Source organism: Empidonax traillii, unplaced genomic scaffold (genome assembly GCF_003031625.1).
Source record: "Empidonax traillii isolate 1590-97213 ecotype Southwest subspecies unplaced genomic scaffold, ASM303162v1 scaffold502:size815047, whole genome shotgun sequence".
In the NCBI taxonomy this organism is placed as follows: domain Eukaryota; kingdom Metazoa; phylum Chordata; class Aves; order Passeriformes; family Tyrannidae; genus Empidonax; species Empidonax traillii.
In genome coordinates, this window is record NW_020955695.1 from 209,404 (window position 1) to 234,389 (window position 24,986).

Below are 24,986 nucleotides of genomic sequence, written 5' to 3' on the forward strand. Positions count from 1 at the left end.
GGCCGTGCCAGCATCTACCGCTCCGTCATCATCAACACCTCCAAGGAGATGATGTGCTTCAGCGACTTCCCCATCCCCGAGGACTTCCCCAACTACATGCACAACTCCAAGATCATGGAGTACTTCCGCATGTACGCTCAGCACTTTGACCTGCTCCGCCACATCCGCTTCAGGGTGAGAGCTGGGGGGCCAAGGGGGTGGTGGCAGCGGGGCCAGGGGGCGCAGGGTGACTGACACCCACTCCCCCTGCACCCAGACCAGCGTGTGCCGCGTGTCCAAGTGCCCCGACTTTGCCACCACGGGCCAGTGGGAGGTGGTGACGGAGAGCGAGGGGAAGCAGGAGGCGGCTGTCTTCGACGCCGTGCTGGTGTGCAGCGGGCACCACACTGATGCACATCTCCCACTGAACACCTTCCCAGGTACTGCCCCACAGGCTGCTCGCCTGGTCCTTGACATCTCTGGGACCACCCTCCTCTCCAGCTCAGCCTCCACCCTGCTCTGGGTGCAACCAAAAATGCCTCTGAAGTTTCAACACACCAGGTGGGATTGCTTGAGCACCCAGAGCATCCTGCTGGCAGATGTCACTGCTGCCAGTGTACCTCTCCCACCAGAGACAGGCTCCCTCTCCACACTGCTGGCCAAGCACATGCTGGGCTCTCCAGCTCCTCACCAAGCTTAAGAGCTCAGCACTCATGCTGGCCTTCTCCTTTGGGTGCCAGACAAAAATGCCTGGAGGGCTTTCAGCTGTGGAGACCCTCTTTGGCTGGGGAACAGGCAGGAGGACACCATCACCAGGGTCTGGTGATATGGCGCAAACCCCAGCTGCTGCTCTAGTCTCAGTACATGGCACCAGACAGGAACCACAGGAGGATTTTGGTATCGAAGCACAAAAGTATCCTGTTCAAGCTGCTCCAAGTTAGGCTAGCCCCAAAGCCAGAGTAGGATTCTCAGGACCACACTGAGAAACTCCAAGGCTGGAGATGCCACTGCCTTTCTGGGCACTACCCCAGGGCTGGTCCCAGCCTGTTCCCAAAATATACTACCGATCTGATCAGGGGGCCGCCACTCTCCTGCCCCACATCCCAGCCCAGCATGGCTTCCCTCTCTCTTCCAGGGCTGAAAAAGTTTGAGGGCTGGTACCTGCACAGCCGGGACTACAAGAGCCCACAGTCCTTTTTGGGAAAGCGGGTGGTCGTGGTTGGCACCGGGAACTCAGGCGTCGATATCGCAGTGGAGCTGAGCAACACAGCCAAACAGGTCTGCTGGGAGAGCCAACAGGGATGGGGTGCTTATTATTCAGACCCCGATCTGGGAGAGCACTGATCATCCCCCCCACACCCCCTGTGCACTCCCCTCCCTCCAGCACCCACCGCATCCCCTCTCAGTGGTGGTGTCTACTGTGGTCTCAGCAACTGTGCTGGCATCCCTGTCCCCAGAGCATGGCAACGGTCCAGCCTGGTCTCAGGATGCTGCCATGCTGCCACCTCTCTTCTCCTTTTCTCCCAGGTTTTCCTCAGCACCAAGCGTGGGACCTGGGTGCTACACCGGGTGGCGGACAGTGGGTACCCCTTTGACTTGAGCAACCTCAGCCGCTTCAAGCAGCTCCTCCAGAGCCTGCTGCCTCAAAACATCATCAATTCTTTCATGGAGAGGAAGCTGAACGCCCGCTTTGACCACACACTCTACGGCCTAAAGCCCCAGCACAGGTGAGTGCCCCGGCAGCACTCCGGGTACCTGTCCCAGCAATGCCCATCCTGCTGCCCGTCCCACTGCCCAAGCCCATACAAGGTCTGTCCGTGCCTTCCAGGATCTTTGACCAGCACCCGACCGTCAACGATGACCTACCCAACCGCATCATTTCGGGCAGGGTGCGGGTGAAGCCGAACATCCAGGAGTTCACAGAGACATCTGCCATCTTTGAGGATGGCACCAGGGAAAACATCGACGCCGTGGTCTTCGCCACAGGATACAGCTTCTCCTTCCCTTTCCTCGAGGGGTGCGTGAAGGTGGTGGAGAACCAGATCTCCCTCTACAAATTCATGTTCCCCCCTGAGCTGGAAAAGCCAACACTGGCTTTCATTGGCCTCATCCAGCCCCTGGGTGCCATCATGCCCATCTCCGAGCTCCAGTGTCGCTGGGCCACACAAGTTTTCAAGGGTAAGTCAGGCAGTTTGGGGGGATGCAGCCAGGTTTCCCTAGCCACACCAAGAACAAGGTGTTATCCCCTCACATGCTGCCTCCCCACACTCACCTTTTTATTGTCCTTTTGCTTCTTCATGAGGACAAAAACCAGTGTTGTATTTTGCAACAAGTCTTGCACTGATTGTCTCTTATGGAGGCCACTAATAGGTCCTGTTGCCTGCAAACCACCTTCTCCCTTTCCTTTCCAACCATTACTTTCTTTGCCCATGCCTCCCACGTTGCTCTTGAGGTGGCGGCACTTCCCCAAAGCCCTAAAGGCTTACATGTGCAAGCAGAGGCCTGGCTGAGCCATCCAGACAGCCGTGGGAGCACAGCCCTCCCTCCAGCTGCAGCTTCCTCTTCCCCAGGGCTGAAGGACCTGCCGCCACTTGCCAACATGCTGGCTGAGATCTCACGGACCAAGGACCAAATGGCCAAGCGGTAAGGACCCTGCACAGCATCACCTCTGCCACCCTTAGCCCCGTGCCCATGTGCCAAACCCGCCTGCCCTTCCTGCCCGCCCACAGGTACGTGAAGAGCCAGCGGCACACCATCCAGGTGGATTACATCCCCTACATGGACGAGCTCGCCTGCCAGCTGGGGGTAAAGCCCAACCTGCTCACCCTGTTCCTCACGGACCCCAAGCTGGCTCTGGAGGTGGCCTTCGGTCCCTGCACGCCGTACCAGTACCGGCTGCGGGGCCCGGGTGCGTGGGCGGGTGCCAGGGAGGCCATCCTGACCCAGCGGCAGCGGGTGGTCCGAGCCCTGCAGCCCCGGGGCAGCGCCCGCCCCGGCGCCCTGTCCCGCATCCTCACTGTCCTCTTCGGCATCCTCGGCGTGATTGCGGCCATCCTCGCCTACGGCTCGCGCTCTCCTTAGCCTAAAGTGAAGGAGACAGCGGGTCGTCCCGGCAATCTTTTCCTTTTCCTTTGGGCATGTGTCTGATGCCCCTTGCTAGGTGTGCCGCCACGCCCGGAGGCACGGAGGGAGTCCTTCCTTGAAGGTGCAGCCCGGTCTGTCCTGTCTTCCTGCTGTGCCAGGGATACGCAAGTCCTGGTCGCGGGCTGCTCTGAGGACGGGGGTCACTTCCCTCTCCTAAATCCTGGCCCGGCAGCACCACAAGCTGTGTCTGTGGGTTAGGTCACGCTGAGGTGGTGGGGAAACCGGGAACGCGCCTCAGGAAAAGGACAATAAAGCTTGTCTCTATGCCGAAGGGGACCACGGACCACACTGCTTGGCTGTCTCAGTCTGTGGGGTCTATTCTGAGGCGTCTGCCCAGCCCACGGGCAGCACCCCACCTGCTCGCTGCCCGCAGCCCCCCAAATATCCCCGGCACCGGCACCGCCCTGCCCTAAGCAGACATGGCCGCCGGCGGGGGTGAAGCCGAGCGGACCCGCGCCCGCCCGCCCGGGCACGATTAGCGACAACGGGTCGAGCCGCCCTCAGTAAACATGGCGGGTGCCCGGCGGCGGGGCCGCGGGTCCGGGGCGGGGCGCGGCCGCGGAGCGGGGCGGGGGCGGGCCAGAGCGCCCCGCAGCGGCCGGCGGGGGGTGGCGCCATCTTGGACGGAGGCGGAGAGCGGGGCGGCGGCGGCGGCAGGTGGGGTCGGGCCGGGGCCGGGCCCGGGGGCGGCGGGGTGTCCCGGGTGGGTGGCGGTGATGGTGGCGGCTGGCCGGGCGGCGCCGCGGGGGGCGGTGGGCCGGGCACGGCCGGGCGGTGTAGCGGTGTGATCGTGTCCCGGAGCCCGCACCGGTGCAAACCCCGGCTCGCAGCCCCTCGGGAGGGCCCCGTCCCTGCCGGTGCGTCCCGCTCTCCCCGTGGGCCACGGCAGAGCCGCGGGTGGTTTGGCCGAACCCGCCGTGGCAGCCCCGCCACTGCCCCAGCCCTGCCTGCTCGGAGGGAGATTTTCCTCCCCCACTTTCGCAGCTCATCCCCTTAACCTTACGGCAACCTCAGGAGGAGGGAGAGCCCGGGCGGATCGGGCTTCCCTGGGCCACGACAGCCCCGAGAGGTGCCGTCCCGGCGGGATGCCGGGCAGAGACACACGTCCCTGTGCACAGACCCCTCGGGTGCCGCACAGTGCCTCCCGGTGCGGGGCACCGGCCAGGGGGAGAGGCAGCGAGCGGGACAGATCCCGGCGGGAATTGGTGTATTTCGCTTGTCGTTTTCAGAGTGGGGAGGTGGGGCTGGCTGGAGCCGAAGGGGCCTTGCGATGGGGCAGGCAGGCACCCTCCTCGCTGCGGCTGCGGCTGGCAGGGGCTCGCTGCCAAACTGGGAGCCGATGCGCCGAGACGCCGCGGAGCTTTGCTTGGGCTCTGGTGTGGGCAGCGCTGCCATCTGTGACTCGGACGTACCCGTGTCACACCGTCACAACGTGCCGTGCTACAAGGGCTGGTCTGGGTGCAGCTGCAAGGAGGGTTTGAGCTGTAGAAGTTGATTCAGCAAAGCCACATACCACAGGCTGCTGTCCCAGCACAAGCAGGGTGCCTGTGTGTTCGATGCAGGGGATTCAGGTGGCACACACCAGAAAGGAGACACCGGTTGGGATAAACCTCAGGAGGTGTTTGGAGAGCGTGACCTGTAAGGGGCAGAGGGACTGGATTCCTTTTAGAGAAGAGAAACGGAAGCTTCCCATCTGTTAACACCTCCATGTATCTCTCGAGTCTGTCTGTCCTGGTACAAGAGAATGTTCGACCTTTCCTGCCTTCCTCCCTGTTGATAAGAAGTGAGGGATCCTTAGTGGAGGTACTGGGGAGAAAACTCCTCAACAACAGGTTAGTGGCACAGGGGCAGTTTTTGTGAGGAGCTGGCTGAGCCTCCTCAGAGCAGAGGGGAAAATGTCAGAGCAAGAGGTACAGCTCCCCTGACCTGGATCATCAGATACACTTGATCTGCACTGAGAAGGGTGAAGGTGTGGGTTAGCTGCCCTCTTGAGCTGCCTTTTAGCCTTCAGGATTTAAGAAATACTTCAGTAATTGCCTCGTAATGTTCTAAAGCCTGGCTTTGGCTGGCAGCCTTGCCTGGCACCCTTCGTATAACTTGATCTTCTAAACAAACCTCCAAATGTCACAAGTGAGCACATGAAACAAGGCTGGCTGTCCCCTTGCCTTGTTCCACAGAGCCCACAGTAGGCTGAAAGCTGCAAAATAAGCCTGGAAAGCAGGAGAACCCCAATCCATCTCAGCCCTTGAGAACTGGGTAAGGCCTGAAGAGTCCTGTGTAGCTTGCGGTGGCTTTGTTGTTTGTCCCAAGAGTTGTTTGTGGCTTGGTCAGTTGTCCTGTTTTGCTTTCTCTGAGCTGGGTGAGATTGGGGATGGAGGCCCATCTCCAGCTGCAGGGGGACACTGAGGTGGCTGGGGCTGCCCTTCCCTCATTGTGTGCCTCCAGACAGCCAGGCAGATGCCGGAGTGCTCGGGGTGGTGCCGCTGGTTCAGTCACAACAAGCGGACCTCCTCGCTGTGCTGTGCTGCAGCTGACACGGTGGCTTGCCTGGTGAATCATAAGTGAGTGCTGCTGAGAGCTTTTTGCAGACAGCACAACATTAGCCCCACTCCTTGGACAAGCTCCAGCTTGGGCGATTCCACTCGGACACTTTAAATGCTCCCTGTCATCTTTGCCAGGCGCAAGACTCTGCTCTTCTGCCTGTGAGCTCTTGGAGACTTGTGGGGAGCTGTAAAACAGCTGCTACTTTCACTCTCTGGTTGTTTTCTGGCTGGATGTAGGGGATTTGTCTGTAGAGCCTGACTGGGGGACTGTGAAAGAGGCTCTGTTAACGCCAAGCAATGATTTGCCAGTAAGGGTTGGCTTTTTTTTTCCCATCAGCCCCTCAACTCTGCTGGCTGCTGAGGGCTGATGTGAGACATAGGTGAATTAGTATCGTTTTTGGAGTCTTAACAATTACCAGCTTAACTAGAGTGATGGTTCTTAAGGAACAGCTATAATTAATTCAAGCTGTCTTGTTTGTGGAGCCTTCAGCTCCCAAACTTGGTAGTGGGAATGAACTTGGGGCCTTTTTTAGGATTGCTGTCCATCTCCGCTGGCAAAGAGCATTGGGAAACGTCGCCTTTGCTCCTCTCCTCACTGCCAGAGCCCGTATGCACAGATATAGTGTTGTTCTCTCTCTCCCACAGGGGCTGCTGAGCTGTCATGGGTAATACCACCAGCGAGCGAGTGTCCGGGGAGCGCCATGTCTCCAAGTCCCACCGCTCGGACGGCTCCGGTGCCTCCCACCCCACCAAGGAGCACCCGCACAAGATCATGGTGGGCAGCACTGATGACCCCAGTGTTTTCAGCTCCCATGACTCCAAGGTAGGGGCTGGCTGCTCCCTTCCCTGTCTCTGCTCTGCAGCTTCAGCTCACTGGCTGTGGGGGGCTGTGCTCCCAGCCTCGTGAGGGGTTTGTGGGGAGCTGGGAGGCTGGAGGAGCTCTGCAGTGCTCCTGTCTGGGATGTGCAGGCGTGGTGGTAGAGGCCAGGGGGAAGCGAATGTGTTCATGGTTGTCTTCGTGTCTTAGTCAGGCTCTGGTTTTCTTTGCTCAGATTCCTGGGGACAAGGAGTTTGTGTCATGGCAGCCAGATCTAGAGGAGTCAGTGAAACCATCCCAACAGGCTCGTCCAACTGTCATCCGCTGGGCTGATGGAGGCAAAGAGGTCTTCATCTCTGGATCCTTCAACAACTGGAGCACCAAGATCCCACTCATCAAGAGGTAGCCAGTCCTTCAGGTCACTCTATATGCTCCTCTGCTCCATTGCAGGGAATGTTTTCCCTTCTCTGTGCTGGTCGCTGTTCCCTTTGCTCACCTGGCTTTTCCCGTTCATCTATGCTGGGAGTCTGAGCACAAATACATAGTCAGCTCCTTCCCTGATGGTCCTGCAGGGACTGTGGGAAGTTGTGAAACAGAGGGACAGGACAGGATAGGCCACTGTGCTTGCCCAGCTGTATGTCATGCAGGAGTCAGTCTTGACAGCAGAGCCCTGCCCAGGTATGCAGCAGTGCTCTGAAAGCTGCCAGCTCTTCCCTTGGCTGTTGCTTTACCCCATGCCTAGTTGTATTGCTGCCAGTGGGGGTTGGTTGGTTGTCCCTCACATGTCTTTCTGCCCTAATGATGTTCTTGCTGTTCTGCAGCAAGTCTGTGATTTACATGGAAGCTCTGTGTAGGACTCCTAGCAATTCTTCCGGAATTGCAGACTTCACAAACAGAGCTGCCTCACTTGCTCTCGTCCTGCCATGTCAGCACAGGTCCAGGAGCTTTGCCCACGCATCCTCCCCAGTGTGCCTTGCACAAGGTGCCTGTCACATCCACTGCCTCTGGGCTTGGATGGCTGGACTGCCTCCTGCTCTCCTTGCAGCTGGGATCCCAGGGGTTTGAGCCATGCTAGTGCTTGGAATGCTCGTGCCTGTTGTGGCCATGCCTCAGGTCACTGACGATGAGCAAGCCTAACCCTACAGGAAGATGCTGGGGTGAGAGGGGCTGGGCAGTGCTGATTCCTGGGGCCCCGTGGAAGTGCAGCATCCAGAGCGTCAACAGGGTAATCCTGTTGCACGTCTTTTCTCTCTGCACAGCCACAACGACTTCGTTGCTATCCTGGATCTCCCAGAAGGAGAGCACCAGTACAAATTTTTTGTGGATGGCCAGTGGGTCCACGACCCATCTGAGGTAACACTCAATGCTTTATCCCTGAAAATCTTGTCTTCTTCTGGGAACTAGACAGGATGTAACTGCAAAAGAGGGAACAGGAAGAAGAGGAGGTCATCTGCCAAATTAAAAGGGGCACCTCCATCCCCTGAGTCCTGTCAGAGGCTGATTCCTCTAGACTTAATCATGATTATGAAAGCATTGGGGAAGGGCAGGGAAATGCCAGAAGGCCTTTAAATCCCATTGGGAATTTGTCTACATGGAAAGATTAGCCATGGGGTCATCACTTACTTGCAGGTTCTCCAAACTGAATCATGTGGTAGCAGCATGGCAAGGAGAACACACCCATGTAACAGGATGGAGGATGAAAACAGGAGGTGATATAGGAGCCTAGGAGTAAAGGGAAATCCTCCCAGGATAAACAAGCACAGAGCAGAGCTAGACACCAGCCACATGTGCCCTGAGGTAGTGGTGCAGCGAAGACAGCTTGGGCTGGGAGGATCTGGGAAGCATTGAGTGTGCTTCGTTTGGAGGTGAACACAGGAAGATTCTTACCTCAGTTCTCTGCAGCCCGTGGTCACCAGCCAGATGGGGACGATTAACAACCTAATCCACGTCAAGAAGTCTGACTTCGAGGTGTTCGATGCACTGAAGGTGGATTCCCTGGAGAGCTCAGAAACCTCAGGTCGGGGTGAGTTTTGTGGCATTACAGCTTTGCATGTGCTGTTTTCCACCTCCTCTGCTTTGAGACTTGCTGCTCTGGGGTGAGCAGACCCTCTGGGCAGAGGTGTGGGCCTGCATTCAGGATGAATAGTGTTTGGCACCATATCCTCAGCAGCCCACAGCTGAGGCCTCGTCTTTCTGGAGGGGTTGTGCTGGTGTAACTTGTTCTGTGCTAGCACTGGAGCAGAGCCGGCTGAGGGAGCCGTTTTGGACTGGTGAACGCTGGGAACATCAGCCCTGTCTGTCTGAGCAACTGTAAGTCATCTGATCCAGGGTACAAGCTAGGTGAGAGCAGGATCCAGGTTATTTTCAGCAGCTACTCTTAGTTTTCACGCCAAGGTAATTTGTACTAGTGGTAGCATGTTGCAGACCTCCCTCTCTGCTTGTGTTACAGCAGCAGGTTAGGTTACCATGCAGGCACCGGCAGTGCTGGCTTGGTGTGTAATGCTGGCAGGCAGCTCAGTCGTGTGTTGGTCCCTGATACAACCCCATCTCAGATACAGCTCAGCTCCATGTCCTTTCCCAGCCCAGGCAAGTGGCACTTTGCTGGAGAGAAGCCAGCAGGCAGCAGCAGCTCAGAGAGATGGAGCCCTTCTGGGTGCTGGCTGTTCCAAAATTATCAGATCAGATATAGCTGGGAGATGCGGCCAGTCCAGCTTCCAGTGACCACAAGCTCCTGTGGTCCCTCCCATGTGTGGAACAGCTGCTCAGTCTAGAGTTTCCATTTGCTTTTCCTGGACCCCCTCATCAGGCAGTCCTGCAGTACAAAGAGCATGCAGGCAAACTGATCCCTGTGTCCCTGCTGCCAAGGGTACAGCCCTGGGACGAGCCAGCTGCTTCCTGTGGGAGAAGGACCTGGCTGGACCGAGAACATGTGCAGGGCTCTTGTGGTGGGTACCACAGGGTGCTTGTGCTGTGTCAGTGCATGGACCAGCTTACAGCCCTGCTTGGTAATGCCCAGGGCTCACTTGGCTGCTTTTTCTGCTGTGAAAAGGCTTAACTGTTGCAAAAGGATAGATACCTGGCCATGGCTTGTGGAAGATATTTGTGCCTGAAAGGTCCTGCTGGCTCCTTCTCAGCTTCTGGGATACCGTTCTGTGCTCTTCCATCCTGCTTTATCCATTTCATGTCTCCTCCTTTCTCTTCTCTCCAGACTTATCAAGCTCACCACCTGGACCTTACGGCCAGGAGATGTACGTATACCGGCCTGAGGAGCGCTTCAAATCCCCACCCATCCTCCCGCCTCACCTCCTCCAGGTCATCCTGAACAAGGACACCAATATCTCGGTGCGTACCAGCACAGTGACCACACAGAGAGCTGCACTGGGGGCGGAAGGGGAGTCCTGTCTGCAGGGAGCCTGATCTCCCCTTGGCTGGGGCCTGGCCTTTGGCATTTCCTAGGGAAAGCATCACTTTTCCCATTAGCCACTCTGATTTGGCCTCCTGGTGCTTAGCTGAGCTCTGTTCCTGTTCAGAACAGCCAGAAGCACCAGCAAGCTCTAGCTGCCTGAGACAGCAGCTCCCTGTGCTAGCTAGGGCTGGGAGATCAGGGCTCTGCTGTTCCCTTGTGACACTTCTCTCCTCCTAGTGTGACCCAGCACTCCTGCCTGAACCCAACCACGTCATGCTCAATCACCTCTACGCGCTCTCCATCAAGGTAAGCACAGGTCCCACTTGGCTGCTGGGGGAGGGAATGGGAGCTGCTGTGGCTTCCAGGAGCCTGCAGCACCTGCCGGGAGCAGAACCTGGACAGCTGGGGGGGAGATGGGACCAGAGGACCCATGCAAGGGCAGCATGGCTGCCCACTGAAGTGTGGCACGTGCAGGGGTGGAGGTTGTGGCTTCCTTACAATTCCCTTCAACTGCCTACCTGCGCCATGGTGGAGCTGAGCAGCCCCAAACCAGCCCCTCTGCCCTGGCATCCTGTTGTGTATTGGATGTGTCTCACAGGCTGTGAGACTCGGGACAGCAGGGATGGGCTGGGGCAGCTCCCTGAGCCCCCAGAGCCCTGTTCCCAAGGGCTGCCCCCGCTGACGCTGTGCCTCTCGCAGGACGGCGTGATGGTGCTCAGCGCCACGCACCGCTACAAGAAGAAGTACGTCACCACGCTGCTGTACAAGCCCATCTGAGCCAGGGCCTCGCCCACCCTCCACGCAGGACACGAAACGCCGCTTTGTCTGCACACACTGGGCCACGGGACTGTGTGAGAACTGGCCGCTGGCTCCAGCCTCAAACCTGGCAGGGACACAGGCCCTGGCGATGAGCCCGGGGCCACTGGGGCCTGTGACACTGTCTCATCCTACTGGCGTGGTTTGATTTAGCCCTTGGTTTCCGCCCACCTGCAGCTCCCCTAGGCTTCTGTGAGTCTCTGGGACCACTTTGCTGCTCACCAGAACAGCCTTTTCTCACGCCCAACACGGAAAGGGCTTCACCCTGCCTGTCTTCTCCGGCCTGCAAGGGCCCCAAGGTGATCCTAGCACTGCCCTCAGCCCAGGCCTCCAGGAACGTGTCCTACCTGCTGAAGGTTGCTCTGCTGTCTTGGTCTTGAGTTTCCAAAGGCCACCATGATCACGAGGGGCTCTGTGACACTCCAGCCTGCTACCTGCCCCGTCCCACAGCCCTGGCTATGGGGCTGTCCCCCAGCTTTGAGGAGGGCTCTCAGCTCTGCCAGGTTCAGCATCGAGCCAGCAGGGTGGAAGGTTCAGCCAGACACAGCCACGCTTACCTGCCGCTGGGACAGCACCGTCAAGGACTGACTGCTCTGTCCCCAGCACTCAGTGCTTCTATGGGACAGAGCTGACTTCATCTCAGCCAGAGGGGCACTGGCACATGCCCACGCTGAAGGGTCTGGGGAGAGCAGAGCCGGGCAGGCACCCCAGGACCCTGGCTGCACCGCCTGCTGCCGCAGCAGTGCCACGGGACAGGGATTTCTCTATTTATTACAGTATTTATTGTTCTCGAGGCTGCTTGCCTGCTGTTGGAGGGGGGCTCTGAAACAGCGAGAGCAGGAAAGGCAGCACCCAGTGGGGCACAGAGCTGCTCTAGGGGTGCTGGGGTGGGGCACAGAGCCACCCCCTTGGGGCCAGCTGGTGCCTTTGGCACCCTGTGCTGGGGGAGGTTGGGGAGGGGCAGCACTGCTGCAGAGACGGGCATGCCAGAAACACCACAACCCAAAGGTAACCTTTATTGGGGACTCTTCAGCCACTGAACACAATATGGCATTTCTTACATCTTCCTCCCGCTCTGGGGCCCCAGCATGCCTGGGAAGCCCCCAAAATGCAGTTCCAATACCTCTGTCTATATACATATACATACATCCATGGTCAGGGACAGGTACTCAGCAGGGTTACAGGTGGGACCAGGTCCCAGGGCAAGGGGTACTCAGTGCAGAGGGCTCTGTCATCCCACTGAACACTCAAGGGTGGAGGGGGGCGAGCACTGAAGCATGGGGCAGGCAAAGCCCAAGCCAGCAGCTGCTGCTGCAATGCCAAGCAAAGGCTGGTGAAGGGCATGCGATCACCACAGCAGCCCAAACCCACTAACAGTGTAGCACACCCCAGCCCCCTGTCCACCCCAGCCCTCCGAGTAGCAGGGACAGAGTCTGCTCCAGCCCTCTGGCATGGCATGAGTCAGCAGCCAGCGGGCTGTTCCAGGCTGGGCCATCGCTCCCTGCCCTGCCTGGGGTTCAAGCGACAGGCAGGGCCTGCTGGGCCTTCACCTGGCAAGAGACCACACATAGCAGTAAGAGGGAGAGCTGCTGTGCCCTGGGGGCGTGGACACACAGGCTGCGGATAGACAACAAAAATGTGTGCCCCCCTAGAACACACTACTGCACCCAGCTGGCCGGTCAGCCACCGCAGGGTGTGTCACCTGTGCCCATCCCCAGGCCATCAGGACTCACTAGGACAGAGACACCCATCCCTATCCCACACTGGCTGCCAGGGCAAACTCACCTCCAGGTTCGTCCTGGCCTTGCGCAGCACGTTGTGGGTCCTGGTCACTGCAGAGGAGAGAGAGATGGTGTCAGTGAGGTCCCTCTGCTGTGGAGCCACCCCAGGTAGTTGGGGACCAGGCCAGCTTGGCCGTGCCACTGGGGCCACATACGCTGGCTAACGATGAAGTGCTCCATGCTGTCCTTGAGCTGTGCTGTGCTGCGCAGCCGCTTGGCCGTGCTCTGCAGGGCATCCTCCCTCTCAGAGAGCCGGGCCCGCAGCGCTGCAATCTCGCCCTGTAGTGCCTGCTCCTGGGAGCACGGAGAGGAGAGGAATGTCGTGAGCAGTGAGCACCCAGCCCCACCGTCCTGCCAGCCCCCAGCCTCTGCTCACCTTGCCCTGGTGCTGAGTGAGGTTGACGGGCAGCACAGTGCTCCAGAAGGCAGTGAGGAGAGACACACACTCCTCCAGGATGCTGTGCAGGGTGCTGGCACTGCCCCACAGGTGTCCCTGCCCTGTCCCCGTCCATCCCAAGGCCTGTGGGAGAAGGGTGCGGGAGCAGGTGCTGCTGGGGCACCCACATCCCAGTGCACCTGGGGACTCGCCATGCCCAGCCCACTGTGGTAGGGCAGTGCCAGCAGCAGGCCTCAGGCTGGAGGCTCCCTGCCTCCTGCCAGCCCTGCAGGCCTCGGGGCTGATTCTATGCTCAGGAGCCGTGTCACACGTGGTGCACAAAGGGTCTGGCCCCTGGGTGTTGCCAGCCCCATCCTGCCCACACTTTACCTCCTTTCTTGTGAGCAGGCAGTTGGGCAGCCCAAGCGCCGGACGTGTGAGACACATCAGCTCACGGGCCAAGGCCTTCCCCTCCACAATGTGCTGCTCCAGGGCTTGATACGTGTCCAGGCGGCTGATGACGTGAGCCCCCATCGGTACCTCGCTCTTCCTCACCAGTGGGTCTGTCCCTCGCGGCTCTGTGGAACAAGCACGGATAGGTGAGGAACCCTGCCTGCTCCCCTCATTGTCCTCCCCATCCCATCCTGGAGGCTTGGCTCTGCCCTGAGCTCACTGGTCTTGCTCAGCAAGAGAGCTGCCATGAGTTTATCAGGTCTCAGCAGCTCCTAAGACCTGTGTTTGGTCAGGCTCTGGTACCCACCCTCCATCCGCTGGACCACGGACGTGCCAGGGGGCAGCGGGGAGAAGAGGGGAGCTGCTGAGTTTGTGCCAACATCCCGCACTGGAGGAGATGGGAAGCAGCCTAGAACAAGAAGCATCTGAGCCCCTGTGGACATCTGTGGCTCTGTGCCAGGGCCTGCTCTGGTCCTGCCCTCCCTCTCTGCCTGCCAGCAGGGCCACCACGTCCCACCTGCTGCCACGACAGGAGGGGTGTTTAGAACCACCCAAGGGTTGCAGAGGGGCCAGGCACCCCAAGACCAGGGGCTGAGGGGGCTGGTCACGGGTCCCGTACCTGCTCGTGTCTCAGCAGAGGGGACAGGGAGGCTCTCATAGACGTGCAGCTCCGCACGCAGGGTCTGCAGGAGCAGGCGCTGCTCCTCGCTCTGCTGCTGCAGGAGTGTCACTGAGTGCTGCAGCCTGCAGAAGGGTGACATGTGCGTCCGGTGCCAGCCATGCCGCCCAGTCCTGTGGCCCCAAGGTCACAATGCCCCAAACCTTACCTATTGTTGTCCTCCTGCAGAGAGAGCCGCTCGTCCCGGAGCTGCCGGACAGTCTCTTGGCACTCAGCGAGCTCTTCTGCCAGCCTCCGCTGCTTCCCACGCCTCTGGCCCAGCTCTGCTTCAGCCTCCCGTGCCCGGGAGCAGGCAGACACGAGTGCCTTCTGCACCCGCACCAACTCTGCCGACAGAGAACATGGAGGTGTCACCGCCACCCCACTCAGCCCTCTGGGACTGAGGATGCTGGTGGCCCAGCCCTACCTTGGGAGAGGTGGTCACGCTGGAGCCGCACGGTCCGGTTTTCCTCACGCAGAGCCTGGTTCTCCCCACTCAGCTGCAGCCCCAGCTCTGGTGTCTGGGCATAGACATCACTGGGCAATCCTGCAGAGGGGACCAGTGCTGAGTCACTCTCCCCAGTGCCCCACTGTACACTGGGTGAGCACCCTCCCCATACAGCAGGGTGTGCATAGCCTGGGACCCCGGCAGCCCCGGCCCAGTGCAGCCCCGTACCGCTGGCCTTGTTGGTGGAGGCCAGGCGGCGTTCCAGCTGCTCCCGGAGCCGGTCGTTGGTGCAGATGGACTCCTCGAGGCGCTGGCGCAGGCTGCGGATCTCCACCAAGTGTTCCTCCAGCAGGTCTGCCCCTGCCACAGCCAAGGAGAGGGCTCAGGGCAGGAATGGCAGTGCCACCTCCCTCAAGCCATCCCCGCTATCCTGCTCCACGCCAGAGTGATGTCCCACAGTCACTCTGGTGCCGGATCTCCTCCCTGCTCCCCCACACGCAGGCAGGATGCCCCTGTGCTCTCCAGCACAGACTGTACCTGTTAGCTTGTGGCTGGAGGTGCACCCCGACGGCAGGGTCCCGTAAGGTGTCTGGCTGGGCGGGGGTACCTCCCAGAGGACACGGGCTGAGGTGGCCCCGGGGAGCTCAGCCAGGCTCTGCAGGGCACTGTGTGGGCAGAACGATGACGGGGCTTTGCCACCCTCTCCGAAGGGGCCCAGTGGGACTGTGGGTTTTGCTGGTGCCACAGGCAGTGCCACACCTCCATGCACAGGGCAAAGCAGGGAGAAAGACAATGAGCAGGGAGGAAAAAATGGGGCAACACACTCCCATCATGTGCTTTTGCCCCCTTCTCACTCTGCTCAACAGTGCAGCCCACTGCCCCCCCATGGTGATCCCCCATCCCCTGACCTCCCACCCTGACCAAGCCCATTCCCGCTAAAGAGCAGAGTTTCTTCCAGAGCTTGCTGATTATGTGACACAAGGTGGAGGGTCTCAGCCCCACTCCTACACAACCACCCTTTCTCAGAGGCCCTGGAATACCCAAGTGTCCACACCAAGGGCTAATACTGCCTCCAGCTGTGTCCATTCCACCCACCAAGACCTCTCTGCACGAGAGCTACATGTTCCCATTGTCCGCCAGTCAGAGAGATGGGACCCAACCTCAAAGCCATAGCCCCAGGAAGCAGAAGGTCCAGGGCAAGACAGACAGGTCAGAGAGGGTGGGAGGGGATGAGGCACAGCACAGCATGCAGGGCAGGCAGGACCAAACCCAAGGCAGAGGCAGCGTGCTCACTTTCTCCCAGTTGCCTCTGGAGCACCTGCAGTTCCTGTTGTGCCTCAGCCAGGGAGCAGACAGAGGTCCCACAGCAGCCCAGGAACGGTGGGGCCGTGGGAAGGGGGGGCCCAGCAGACAAGAAGGGGGACAGCCCAGGGGCCAGAGCAGGCAAGGGGGCACTAACAGGTTTGGACAAGGAGTCCAAGTGATGGCCTAGAGACAGGAGAGAGAGATGTTAGCGTGGCTCTGGCTCAGCCTAGCAGAGATCCCTTCTCTCTGGGGGCACTGGGGACCCTGGCACACCCCGAGCAGCTGAGTCTGCATGTCCAGAGGTGGTTGTGGCCCCTGGTCACCCTGCAGTACCTGTGAGTTGGGCAGGCTCCTCATGGCACTGACTACACTCGCTGGCTGCATCCCCATCAGAGCAGGGCTCCAGCCCCTCAGACGTGAAGGAGGAGCTGGTGGCAGAGTGGGATGACTCGGAGGGTGGGCAGCTGCTACCTGGGGACTCAGAGCGCTCCTGCAGCTTCACTTCCAGGCTCTCCATCACCTTCTCCTTCTCCTGGACCTTCCGGCTGAGCCTGCAGAGGTAGCCTGTCACTTGGGCTGGCAGGTCAGGGTGACCTCCATCCCACAGCTTTTTCCTACATGACACCCCACATGGCATGTCCCACTCATGGTGCAAGGCTGCTCAGAGACATGGAATGCTCATAGGTCTCCCCAAGCCCAGAGGTAGCCCCAGGACATGCACCTGAAGCAGAAACACTGAGGGCATCCTGGGCCCCCCACCCCAAGAGCAGTGATAGGCCCTGGGCTGCCCATACCAGGCAGGTCCCCCGAGCCCTCCCTGGGAACAGGTACCTCAGTGCCAGGAGTTCATGACTAGTTTTATCCTCCCCATCTTGCCGATCTCCTGAAAAACCAAGCCAGAGAAGAGCCAGTCAGTGTCCCCATACCCAAGGACGCCCTGCCCCAAACAGAGCCATAGCAGGACAGCACAGCCCAGCACAGGATGCCTGAGCGGCTACAGCCCTTCGCCCATCAAAGCATCCCTTCCTCACCCGTTGTGCACCCACAACACCCATTCCCACTGCCCCCCACAAAGGTACTTACCGGTGCCCAGCTTGTCACTGAGCCTCTCAGCCAGCTGCCTGCCCTGGGCCAGCTGCTCCCGAAAGCCCTGGCCCAGGTAGTAGTCGATGTCAGTGCCACGGAGAATGTCCTCAAAGGAGCGCAGGGCATCCCGCAGGTGCTGGGCCAGGCTGCGGCTCACGCCCCGGCCCTCCCGCAGCATCTGCCGCAGGTGGGAGAGCTCCCGAGCCTGCGCCTGGATCAGTGAGTTGTACTTCCTGGGAGAGATGGGAAAGCAGAGCGTTGGCAGGGCAGCCAGACTCTGTGAGAGCACAGCAGGGACGGGGTGCCACGGAGAGAGTCTGTGCACTCTCCACTGCTGGGGCTCTGGCCCATCATGCAAACACCCCAGGAACCTGGCTGCAGGGAAAACATGCAACAGGAAGCCACCACCCCTGGGAAGTTCCTGCAAACTCCCATAGGCCCCCATCCAGTCCCAGTCCCCAGGACCATACCCCGGCCAAGTGGCAGATTGCAGCTCCTTGGGCAAAGCCCCTCCAGGCTTGGCTGAGGGCAGCTGCGCCTCCAGGAGGGCCACACGGTGCACCAGGCTCTGCAGGTCACGGTGTGCCCGCAGGGCGGGTGGGCAGAGGGTGCCGTGGCCGTCCGACTGCCAGCCCTCATCCTCGTCAGTGAGGCTGTGGGCTGGGGAGGCCAAGGCCTTGGGACCTGGTAGAGGCCGTTCGGCACCTGAGGTGTAGCCACTGGTGACGGAGATGGAGCGAGCACGGCGCTGCAGGCTCTGGATCACCTTGTTGGCATTGAGCAGCTGTGCCTTGAGGTCCTGGATGTGCTGGTGCAGGGCCCCCACATCCTCCAGGGCCATGACTTTCTGGGCAGTCTTGCCTGCTCTGGGCATCCCTAGCTGGCATGGGGATCCCAGCTCCTCGCCCAGGCTGAGCTCGCTGAATACATCTGGCTCCTCACACTCTGCAGAGGGCACAGTGTGTCATTTCTCTGTGCCAGGCACGCAAAGCATAGGGATCTCTGGAACCCTGGCTCTCCTTACCAGGGCTGGTGGTCTCATCCCGGTCAGCCTCGGTCTCACTTCGCCCACACGTCTCATAGCCCAGGTCCTGGAAGTCCACCTGCACTTGCTTGCTGAGCTGCTGGGTGTGAGGTTCACCTGCTGGGCAGCCCATTCAGCTCAGGGTTCTCCCTGGGCACCTGCCCCATGCACAGCACAGTGCACGCCAGTCTCCCTCTCCCACCCGGGGTTTTAACTCACGGAGCAGGACGTGGTACTTCTCCAGCTGCTCGGCTTGTGCCCGCACTGTGGCCTCTGAGGCAGCGAGCTTGTCCTGCAGCTCCTGGCACTGCCTTTGGCCCTGTGCCACTTGGGAACGCAGCTCTGTGCCCAGCCCTGGCCAGCTCCCACCGGGAACAGTGCCCTCCACCTGCCAGATGGGAGATGGGCTATCAGCCTCCCGTTTCCACCCTCATCCCCATCTCTATCTTCATCTCCATTCTGGTCCCCTGTGCACTTACATGGCTCCCGTCCCCTCCACCCAGGTTTCCAGGGCAGGGTCTCTTGGGCATGTCATCCTGGGATCGTGCCTCCAGTGCTGGGCGTTTGGTGGGCACAGTTCCCCTCTCTGCTGGGACCCCCTGGCCATCCCCACTGCCTCCGGCCGGGCGGTCCCCGAGGGAACTGCGGCTCTTCCGCTGCAGCCTGCCGGCCTCAGGGGCCAGGGGGCTGCCCAGCCCAGCCTCCTCCTGCTCCCCGCCCTCCAGCAGCGATGTGGCTTCACCCATCCGCTCCTTCAGCTCCGCATTTTCCAGGCAAAGGCTCAGCATCGCCTTCCTGGGAGGCACAAGGCACTGTGAAGGGCAGGCAGTGGCTGGGATGCAGGGTGTCCCCTGCAACCACTGCCACCCGCTGGCTCCAGAGTCACAGAGTTCTTGCCTGATGTGGGAGACGGAGGAGAAGCCGGCTTCCTCCAGCTGTGCCTTCAGCTCCCGCAGCTCCTCTTCAGCTCGCAGCTCCCGCTCTGGCACGGTGGGTGCTGCTTTCCTTTCGTTGCCCCCGCTTTCCTTAAGGGCCCGGGGGTTGCTCTAGAGGGACAAAGACAGAGGGTGATGGGGGCGTTTCCAAAGGGGCTAGGACACAGTTTGGCAGTGGTGCAGTGCCCGCTTCTGCCACCCCTGTTCCCAGTGCCGCGCTGCCCTGACTCACCTGCTGGGTTGCCACGCCACGAGTTGTCTCCTCCTTCATGCTGTCGGTGAAGTTGGTGCTGGACACGTTGGCATCTGTGCCTGCAGCCTGACCTAGGGGACAGCACAGCACAACAAGCACTCAAAGGAGTGGCACTGGCAGCACTGCCTCTGCCCTCTCCTCCCCGGTGATGCCCATGGCCACTGTGGACAGCCCCGGGGCAGGTGCTGCTTCACACACACCTGGTGCTGAGGCACTTCCAGCAGGACTGAGGTTTCCTTACTGTCCCTGTGCCTTTCCATCCCTTCTCTGCGTGCTGGAGCTCCAACCCAGCATCCTGTGCTGGCTCAGCACTGAGGGAGGGGACAGCCCCAGAGACAGCACCCCAGCAATGGTATCTGCCCCATCCACATCTCTGCCTCCTCACCACCCTGTGCTCGCTGCCCTGACAGACATGCACACACACCACTCACCCTGCAGCCACTTCACAAGACACAGCCAGCAGCAGAAGCATGAGTTTGGTCAGGGAGCCTTGTTGGCACCGCCCCAACCCGGTATTTGGGGGGTGTGCAACACGACTACCTGCCCAGGAAGGGGTAGCTTGGGGGGCACTATCAGCCACCCTCCCCACATTGCCCAAGCCCTGCTGTCAGGCACAGCCTTGGGCTCTTGGCAAGCCCTGCTCTGGCTTTGCAGAGGTAAAGGGACACTTGTGTCCCACACCACAGTGCCTGGGGACCCTGGGCTGAGCTGAGGTCGTGCTTTTCTGCTTGCACACAGCTCTGCTCCTGGGCTCTTGATGCAAAACCCTGGGTGAGGGCTTGCAACCCCTGGCTAGGCAGCTAGGACACGGGTGTACCCCCAATCCCTCTTCTCCCCAGGGAGTTGGGTGCTTGGGCAGGGCCCAAGACTTTCCTGTGGGGCTGTGCAGGGCCAGGTCTCACAGCTGCCTTTGCACCCAAGGGGAGGCAGCTGCTTTGCTTGTGGACAAACCCATCACCATTAGGTCTGGAGCTCCTGGGCAAGGCTGAACACAGAGCAGGGGTTAACAGAGAAATCCTGGCAGGCCAGATGCCAAGCATCGCTGGTGAAGGGGAAGCCAGCAGGGAAGCACACAGCTGTCAGGAGGAGCAGCCAAGGACCAGCCAGGAGCACACCCTGCAGCAGGGCAGGCATTTACGCAGCGCACTGTCCACAGCAGTGGTGACACACTCAGGAGACACACTCATGACAAGCAACTACCACGAGGTTGCCAAAACCCTCAGCCAGGTGCCAACCCATGCAGGGCGATAGTTCAGTGCCTGCAGGGCCTGAAGGGTAAGGGGATACAAACCATCAGCTGCAGGCTTTGCTGGGGGGCTGAGGGCCACATGGCTCTCAAGGTGGGTCACCGTGGTTGAAGGAGCACAGCAGGGTGGCACACAGCCAGCACACCTGCTCTGGGCACACGAGAGCAGCTCTTATGCCAGGGCACAGCATCCCACTTCTCACCCTCACCCACATCTCCACACAGCTCCCAGCACTCCAGGACCAGAGAGAAAAAGGGAGCACAAATCTCAAGGAAAAACAAACCAACCAACCCCAGGGGAAGAAGAGGAATCTGGTACCGGGGAAGCAAAGAAATGTGCACGCAGGGCAGCTGTGCCCACGCTGCTGTTCACCAAGGGCTTGAACCCTCCATGGCAGCAGGAGCCCACCAGGCTGCCCTCCGTGTGCCACCAGCACAGGAGACAAGAGATGCAAGCCCAGCACTACCTTTCCACAGACTTCTCTGTCCTTCACCCCAGCCTGATGGCACAGAGAAGTAGCTACATGGCTTGCAAACTGCATATGGCCCACAAGCACAGGACACCCAGGTGCACTGACTGCATGGGAGCCTTCACACCGCTGGGAACAAGGGAAGAGAAGCAAGGTCCACAGGACAGTTGAGAGAGGAAGGAGAGATCTCCACAAAGAGCTATGAGACAGCACAAAGAACTGCTGACAGAGGGTGCTCTCAGGCAGGGGGCCAGCTGGGCATCAGTGCCAGGATGGAGGAGGGAAGGTAGAAAGGACAAGGACACAAAGGCTCCTACAAAGTGAGAAGTAGAAGGATAAATAGAAGATGGTGCTACACAGAGAACTGAGAGGAAGGGAATGAGATGAAACAAAAGAAAGGAAAAGCTAACCAAACCCAGAGCTGCCCAGCACCCTCCACCTGTGTCCTTTCTGGCCACACGGGAACCACTGAGGTCACCACGCAGCCGAGTGCTGGCCCAGAGGGGCAGTCCTGACCTGCTGTGTGCAAAGGGAGAGCTGTGCTGCATCCCAGCCCCGTGTGAGACAGGGAAGAAAAGCTCTCAGCCTGGGCACAAGGCACAGGACAGCTGGTGCCCTGTGAAGCAGTCACAAGCAGCAGAGCAGTCACAGGTCCGGGTGCGCAGCACAGCAAGATGGAGCTTTTCTACTCCGCCTGCTTCAAGTTCAGCCTCCTCAGCAAGCAGAAACAGATGCTCAGAGGTGCAAAATCTGCTCCTGCCACTTTGGGAAGTGATTATGGGACAAGAGATCCACAGCCTGCTGCCATGAGGGAAGCACTGATCATTGGGAAGCTGCTGCTGTTTTCCAGCTCCCATGCCAGCCCTCACACTCCTGGAGCTGCTGAAAGAGACCCTGGAAAAGGTATGCAGTGGTGCCGAGTGAGACAGCCCCCAGCAACGCAGGAATAGGGTCCTGTCCAACAGCCCAAGGGGTGCATGGAGCCTGTAAACGAGATGTGGATGTACCAGTGAGGGACCAGACCCAGCCCAGACCCTGCCTCAGTCACACCAAACCACCTGTCAAAAAGAGGAGGAAATTCTCCGTTGAAGACTCACAAGCTAGGCTGAGACAATTAAGAAAAAAAAAAATTCAGTAAAATCATCAATACTGGAGCAGGATTTGGTTTAAGCATAAACTGAATCGCTGGTTCTACACTCAAGTCTTGTGTAAGAGGCCCAGGCAAGCGTCACCAGCTCTTGAATTCTCTGTCTCTGGAATCCACTTTTCCATATACACTGTCTCACTTTGGGCCAACCACCATCAATCCAAGAGGTGGATGTCACTGTGTTAAGAAAACTGGTAAGGGAATATAAAAACTCACACTCATGCACTTGGGAGATGATAGAAAACATTTGGTGTTTCCTTCAGAGATAGGGAATCTTTATTTGGCCCATGGTGGTGGGAGGAGAAGGGAGATAGAGGGAAATCAACTAAAATGGAATGATTTGAATGTGCAAATACATCAGTGGCCACCAGGGTAGGTCAGACGGGAACATACACGAGACACGGGTGGATTGCACTGATCGCCGTTTCCGAAGCAGCTCAAAAATAAAACAAAAAAGCCCTGCACCAGTTCTACTGTACCATTACTAAGAACCAAAGCAACCCTCCCAGAGTCAGTGAGACAGGCTCGCTCGGTTAGTGAACCGTTTCCGTGGCAGGCGGGTGAGCGCCAGTGCTCAGAAGGCATGCTGGGGTAGGACTCTCACACGCTCCTGTTCCCCACCTCCTATGGCGCCCTGTGTCTCCAGCCTGCTCAAACACTCCAAGCTTCTTCCAAGAGCTTCTTCCAGCTGTCCCCGGAGCTCGTGGACCCCTTCCAGCTCCACCTGCAGAGCGTGGTCTCTCGCAGTGCTAAGCGGACACGCCGCACAGAAGGGAAGAGGGTTAGACAGCAAGCACACACCGACCCAGCCCCTCCATCGGCACTGACACTGACTCCAGGCACCTCCCGCCTCACCTCTAACCTCCCCAGAGCACAGCCATCCCCAAAAAAGGCTCCAGCCCATGGTAGGGGACCCAGAGTCACAGCTGTTCTTCAGTGCTAACCCAAGCACTCCACTTATGTGCTCTCTTGCTATCAGGTAGCTCAAATATCCCAGAGGCTGCAGCCTTGTGAAGGGCATGGGATTACTGCAGGGGACAGGCAACCGCCTGGATAAGCACCTAGATAGATCCTTATCAACCCAACAGCTGGTTGGGAATTTGACAGCAGTCTCTGAAAGGTGGCCAAGTGTGGGTGGGAAGCTGAGCTGGGAAGGGATAAGTCAGGGAAGAGAGATGAAAATCCCATGGCAATGGGGGGAACTTAGGGGGCATTTAAAGCTGGCCACGGCAGCCTCTTCAGGGGAAATAGCCTAAAACTTCAACTCCCAAAGAAACATTTGGCTGATCTTTTGCCTCAACTCCCTCTTTCCCCACCCAAGGCTCTCAGACTTGCAGAACAATCACTGCTTCAGGGACTGCCCCAATGGACCACCCATGCCTGTCCTGGCAGCAAAGGGCAGCACAGAGCCAAGGCAGCCTCCCTTACCTGTCTGGGTGTGTGTGAAACTTCACCAGGCTGCCATAGAGCTGCCTCTCTGCCTGGAGAGCCTCATTTAACCGATTCCTCTCAGCCACCAGCCCTTCCAGCATCAGTAGCAACTGTTTGGAGAGAAGAGACAACATGCAGCACTTAAAAAAAGAGACAGAAATCAAAGGAGACATCTGGCCATCCCTGAGAAACTGGGGCTTCCCCCTTCCTCTCTTGCTTGTGTCCAAATTGATCCATGTCATCCCTGGACTCCCAAAAGACTCTGCCCTTTGGACAAGTGCTAGAGGGAACCAAACCTCTCCATCACACACAGCCAGCTTTCAAGAACAGGCACATCTTGGCGCATCAAGAGGCTGAAAACAAAGCCTCACAACTGAGCGCCAGCAGAAATATAATCCAATAAAATCCAAGCCTGCCCCACATGGCACACTACCTGCTGCCTTCTGTTTCCAGTAGCCTCCTGTCCTCGTGACTCTGCAATGGCCACCTTCTCCCGAAGCACCAGCACTTCCTGTGTCAGCCTTTCCACGGCTGGAATTTCTTCAGGATCCACCAGTTGCATCTGCAGATCCTAAAAAACAAGCAGCAGCAGGAGAGCTCAGTGGAGAAGGGATCAATAACAAGGACAGCTGGACCTTCATAAACCTCCCTGGAATGCAATCGCCAAAGGTTTCAAGTGTTTCGAAAGATCCAGGTCTCCTAAGAAAAAAATGCCAGAACACCCAGAGTGGATGAGGCACAGACCACAGCCTGCAGCAAGGACTGAGAAGGGACACCATGCACTCTGATTAAAGGGCTCTCAAAGGAGGGTGTTTGGTACACAAGCAGCAAAAAGCCAAGGGACAATACTCTAGCAATTTGCGGCCTTTACCTTCTGGTCAAAGTAACATAGAGAGCTTTAGGCAAACCAGCAGCAGTGCCATCCACAGCCAGCCAGCCACTCTGCTCTGAGGATGGGGGGAAAGAGGAGACTCCTCTGCAGCCTTTGCAGGTGGAACTGACCCCTCACAGCACAGTATCTCACCTTGATGAGGTCCTCTTTGATCTGGATGGTTCTGGTCAGGGACTCTATATCCGAGGCCTGCACCTGCAGCTCTTCCTCCTGCGTGGCCACGACAGACTGGAGAGCAGTGAGCTCCCGCTACAGAGGGAAGAGAAGCTCGTGAGAGACTTCAGAGAGCCAACACCCCCCTGCAAGCTGCTGCCCCATTTCTCTCACTGGGGGTTATCCTCACAACAGTGGGGTCCAAAACCTCAAGTGAGGGGCAACCCAAAGGTCTCCTGTAAGCAAGGGAGATCAAGCACAGGCTTCATCATAAGCTCACCCTGCTTTCCCTCTCCTTCTTCGCCATTAGCTCCAGCTCCTCTTTGGCATTAATGAGATCCTTCTCCAGCTCTGCTGCTGACATTGTAACTGCAAAGACAGCTTGGTTGCAAGGACACCACATGCCAGTTAAAACCCCAGTATCACGCAGAATCCCTCTTTGGAAAGACAGGGCCCCCCAGGCTCCCCATTGTCTCTTAGTAAATATCCTTCTTCTCTGCTTAATCTTTGAACAGCAGCCCAAAGCAACAGCAACATTCCAGGCCTGCTGTTCTACCCCAGACAAAGCTCAGGTGTCCTGGTCTCAAGGCAAAACCCAAACCAGTTACACTTGTCTCAGCTCA

At 58.8% G+C, this 24,986-nt stretch overlaps 3 protein-coding genes and 2 long non-coding RNA genes across 21 annotated transcripts in view; 2 read left to right on the forward strand and 3 right to left on the reverse strand.

Annotated features, from left to right (window-relative positions):
* Positions 1 to 2,919, reverse strand: part of LOC114063941 — a 15,197-nt gene extending 12,278 nt beyond the window's left edge. Inside the window, exons 1-2 of the long non-coding RNA XR_003572649.1 lie at positions 2,805 to 2,919; positions 1,141 to 1,259 (exon numbers count right to left, since the gene is read on the reverse strand). This is a non-coding gene — a long non-coding RNA (uncharacterized LOC114063941). The remainder of the gene's footprint in view (positions 1 to 1,140; positions 1,260 to 2,804) is intronic.
* The window catches only part of LOC114063938 (dimethylaniline monooxygenase [N-oxide-forming] 5-like), a 5,945-nt gene extending 2,488 nt beyond the window's left edge, over positions 1 to 3,457 (forward strand). The window contains exons 1-7 of one of the 2 annotated variants that reach the window (XM_027896544.1): positions 7 to 174; positions 257 to 419; positions 1,115 to 1,257; positions 1,507 to 1,706; positions 1,808 to 2,157; positions 2,550 to 2,622; positions 2,709 to 3,457. In XM_027896544.1, the coding sequence (XP_027752345.1) occupies positions 49 to 174; positions 257 to 419; positions 1,115 to 1,257; positions 1,507 to 1,706; positions 1,808 to 2,157; positions 2,550 to 2,622; positions 2,709 to 3,060 (1,407 nt within the window). In that variant the 5' untranslated portion in view covers positions 7 to 48 and the 3' untranslated portion in view covers positions 3,061 to 3,457. Of the gene's footprint in view, positions 1 to 6; positions 175 to 256; positions 420 to 1,114; positions 1,258 to 1,506; positions 1,707 to 1,807; positions 2,158 to 2,549; positions 2,623 to 2,708 lie in introns of those variants that run through there. The other variant, XM_027896545.1, reaches the window with a different exon arrangement.
* A 246-nt stretch (positions 3,458 to 3,703) lies between these two features.
* Positions 3,704 to 11,497, forward strand: PRKAB2 (protein kinase AMP-activated non-catalytic subunit beta 2). 6 transcript variants are annotated; one of them, XM_027896552.1, is made up of 8 exons: positions 3,704 to 3,780; positions 6,312 to 6,489; positions 6,719 to 6,885; positions 7,743 to 7,836; positions 8,386 to 8,500; positions 9,692 to 9,825; positions 10,127 to 10,195; positions 10,589 to 11,497. In XM_027896552.1, the coding sequence occupies exons 2-8, from the start codon at positions 6,328 to 6,330 to the stop codon at positions 10,664 to 10,666; spliced, it is 819 nt and encodes a 272-aa protein (XP_027752353.1). In that variant the 5' UTR covers positions 3,704 to 3,780; positions 6,312 to 6,327; the 3' UTR covers positions 10,667 to 11,497. The 6 variants fall into 6 exon arrangements, with proteins under 6 accessions (XP_027752353.1, XP_027752349.1, XP_027752350.1 ...); XM_027896548.1 differs by having other exon boundaries at positions 3,714 to 3,780; positions 8,386 to 8,506; XM_027896549.1 differs by lacking the exon at positions 3,704 to 3,780 and adding an exon at positions 4,427 to 4,955 and having other exon boundaries at positions 8,386 to 8,506.
* LOC114063942 lies at positions 7,868 to 8,453 on the reverse strand. The gene is made up of 3 exons (XR_003572650.1): positions 8,371 to 8,453; positions 8,107 to 8,205; positions 7,868 to 7,898 (listed from the first exon to the last, which is right to left on the reverse strand). It is a non-coding gene; the product is annotated as an uncharacterized LOC114063942 (long non-coding RNA).
* Positions 11,498 to 11,696: 199 nt separating the features above from the next.
* LOC114063935 (myomegalin-like) overlaps positions 11,697 to 24,986 on the reverse strand; it is a 35,427-nt gene continuing 22,137 nt past the window's right edge. For 5 of the 11 annotated variants that reach the window (XM_027896533.1, XM_027896539.1, XM_027896538.1 and 2 more), the window contains 25 exons: positions 24,644 to 24,732; positions 24,343 to 24,459; positions 23,752 to 23,889; positions 23,316 to 23,428; positions 22,509 to 22,636; positions 19,004 to 19,095; positions 18,734 to 18,882; positions 18,316 to 18,631; positions 18,056 to 18,224; positions 17,837 to 17,953; positions 17,283 to 17,757; positions 16,810 to 17,045; positions 16,558 to 16,609; positions 16,060 to 16,277; positions 15,715 to 15,909; positions 14,959 to 15,180; positions 14,650 to 14,781; positions 14,401 to 14,520; positions 14,143 to 14,320; positions 13,935 to 14,059; positions 13,623 to 13,724; positions 12,863 to 13,440; positions 12,642 to 12,780; positions 12,491 to 12,537; positions 11,697 to 12,301 (listed from right to left, as the gene is read on the reverse strand). In XM_027896533.1, coding sequence (XP_027752334.1) covers positions 12,167 to 12,301; positions 12,491 to 12,537; positions 12,642 to 12,780; positions 12,863 to 13,440; positions 13,623 to 13,724; positions 13,935 to 14,059; positions 14,143 to 14,320; positions 14,401 to 14,520; positions 14,650 to 14,781; positions 14,959 to 15,180; positions 15,715 to 15,909; positions 16,060 to 16,277; positions 16,558 to 16,609; positions 16,810 to 17,045; positions 17,283 to 17,757; positions 17,837 to 17,953; positions 18,056 to 18,224; positions 18,316 to 18,631; positions 18,734 to 18,882; positions 19,004 to 19,095; positions 22,509 to 22,636; positions 23,316 to 23,428; positions 23,752 to 23,889; positions 24,343 to 24,459; positions 24,644 to 24,732 — 4,382 coding nt within the window. In that variant the 3' untranslated portion in view covers positions 11,697 to 12,166. The remainder of the gene's footprint in view (positions 12,302 to 12,490; positions 12,538 to 12,641; positions 12,781 to 12,862; positions 13,441 to 13,622; positions 13,725 to 13,934; positions 14,060 to 14,142; positions 14,321 to 14,400; positions 14,521 to 14,649; positions 14,782 to 14,958; positions 15,181 to 15,714; positions 15,910 to 16,059; positions 16,278 to 16,557; positions 16,610 to 16,809; positions 17,046 to 17,282; positions 17,758 to 17,836; positions 17,954 to 18,055; positions 18,225 to 18,315; positions 18,632 to 18,733; positions 18,883 to 19,003; positions 19,096 to 22,508; positions 22,637 to 23,315; positions 23,429 to 23,751; positions 23,890 to 24,342; positions 24,460 to 24,643; positions 24,733 to 24,986) is intronic. The other 6 variants (XM_027896540.1, XM_027896536.1, XM_027896534.1 and 3 more) reach the window with 5 other exon arrangements.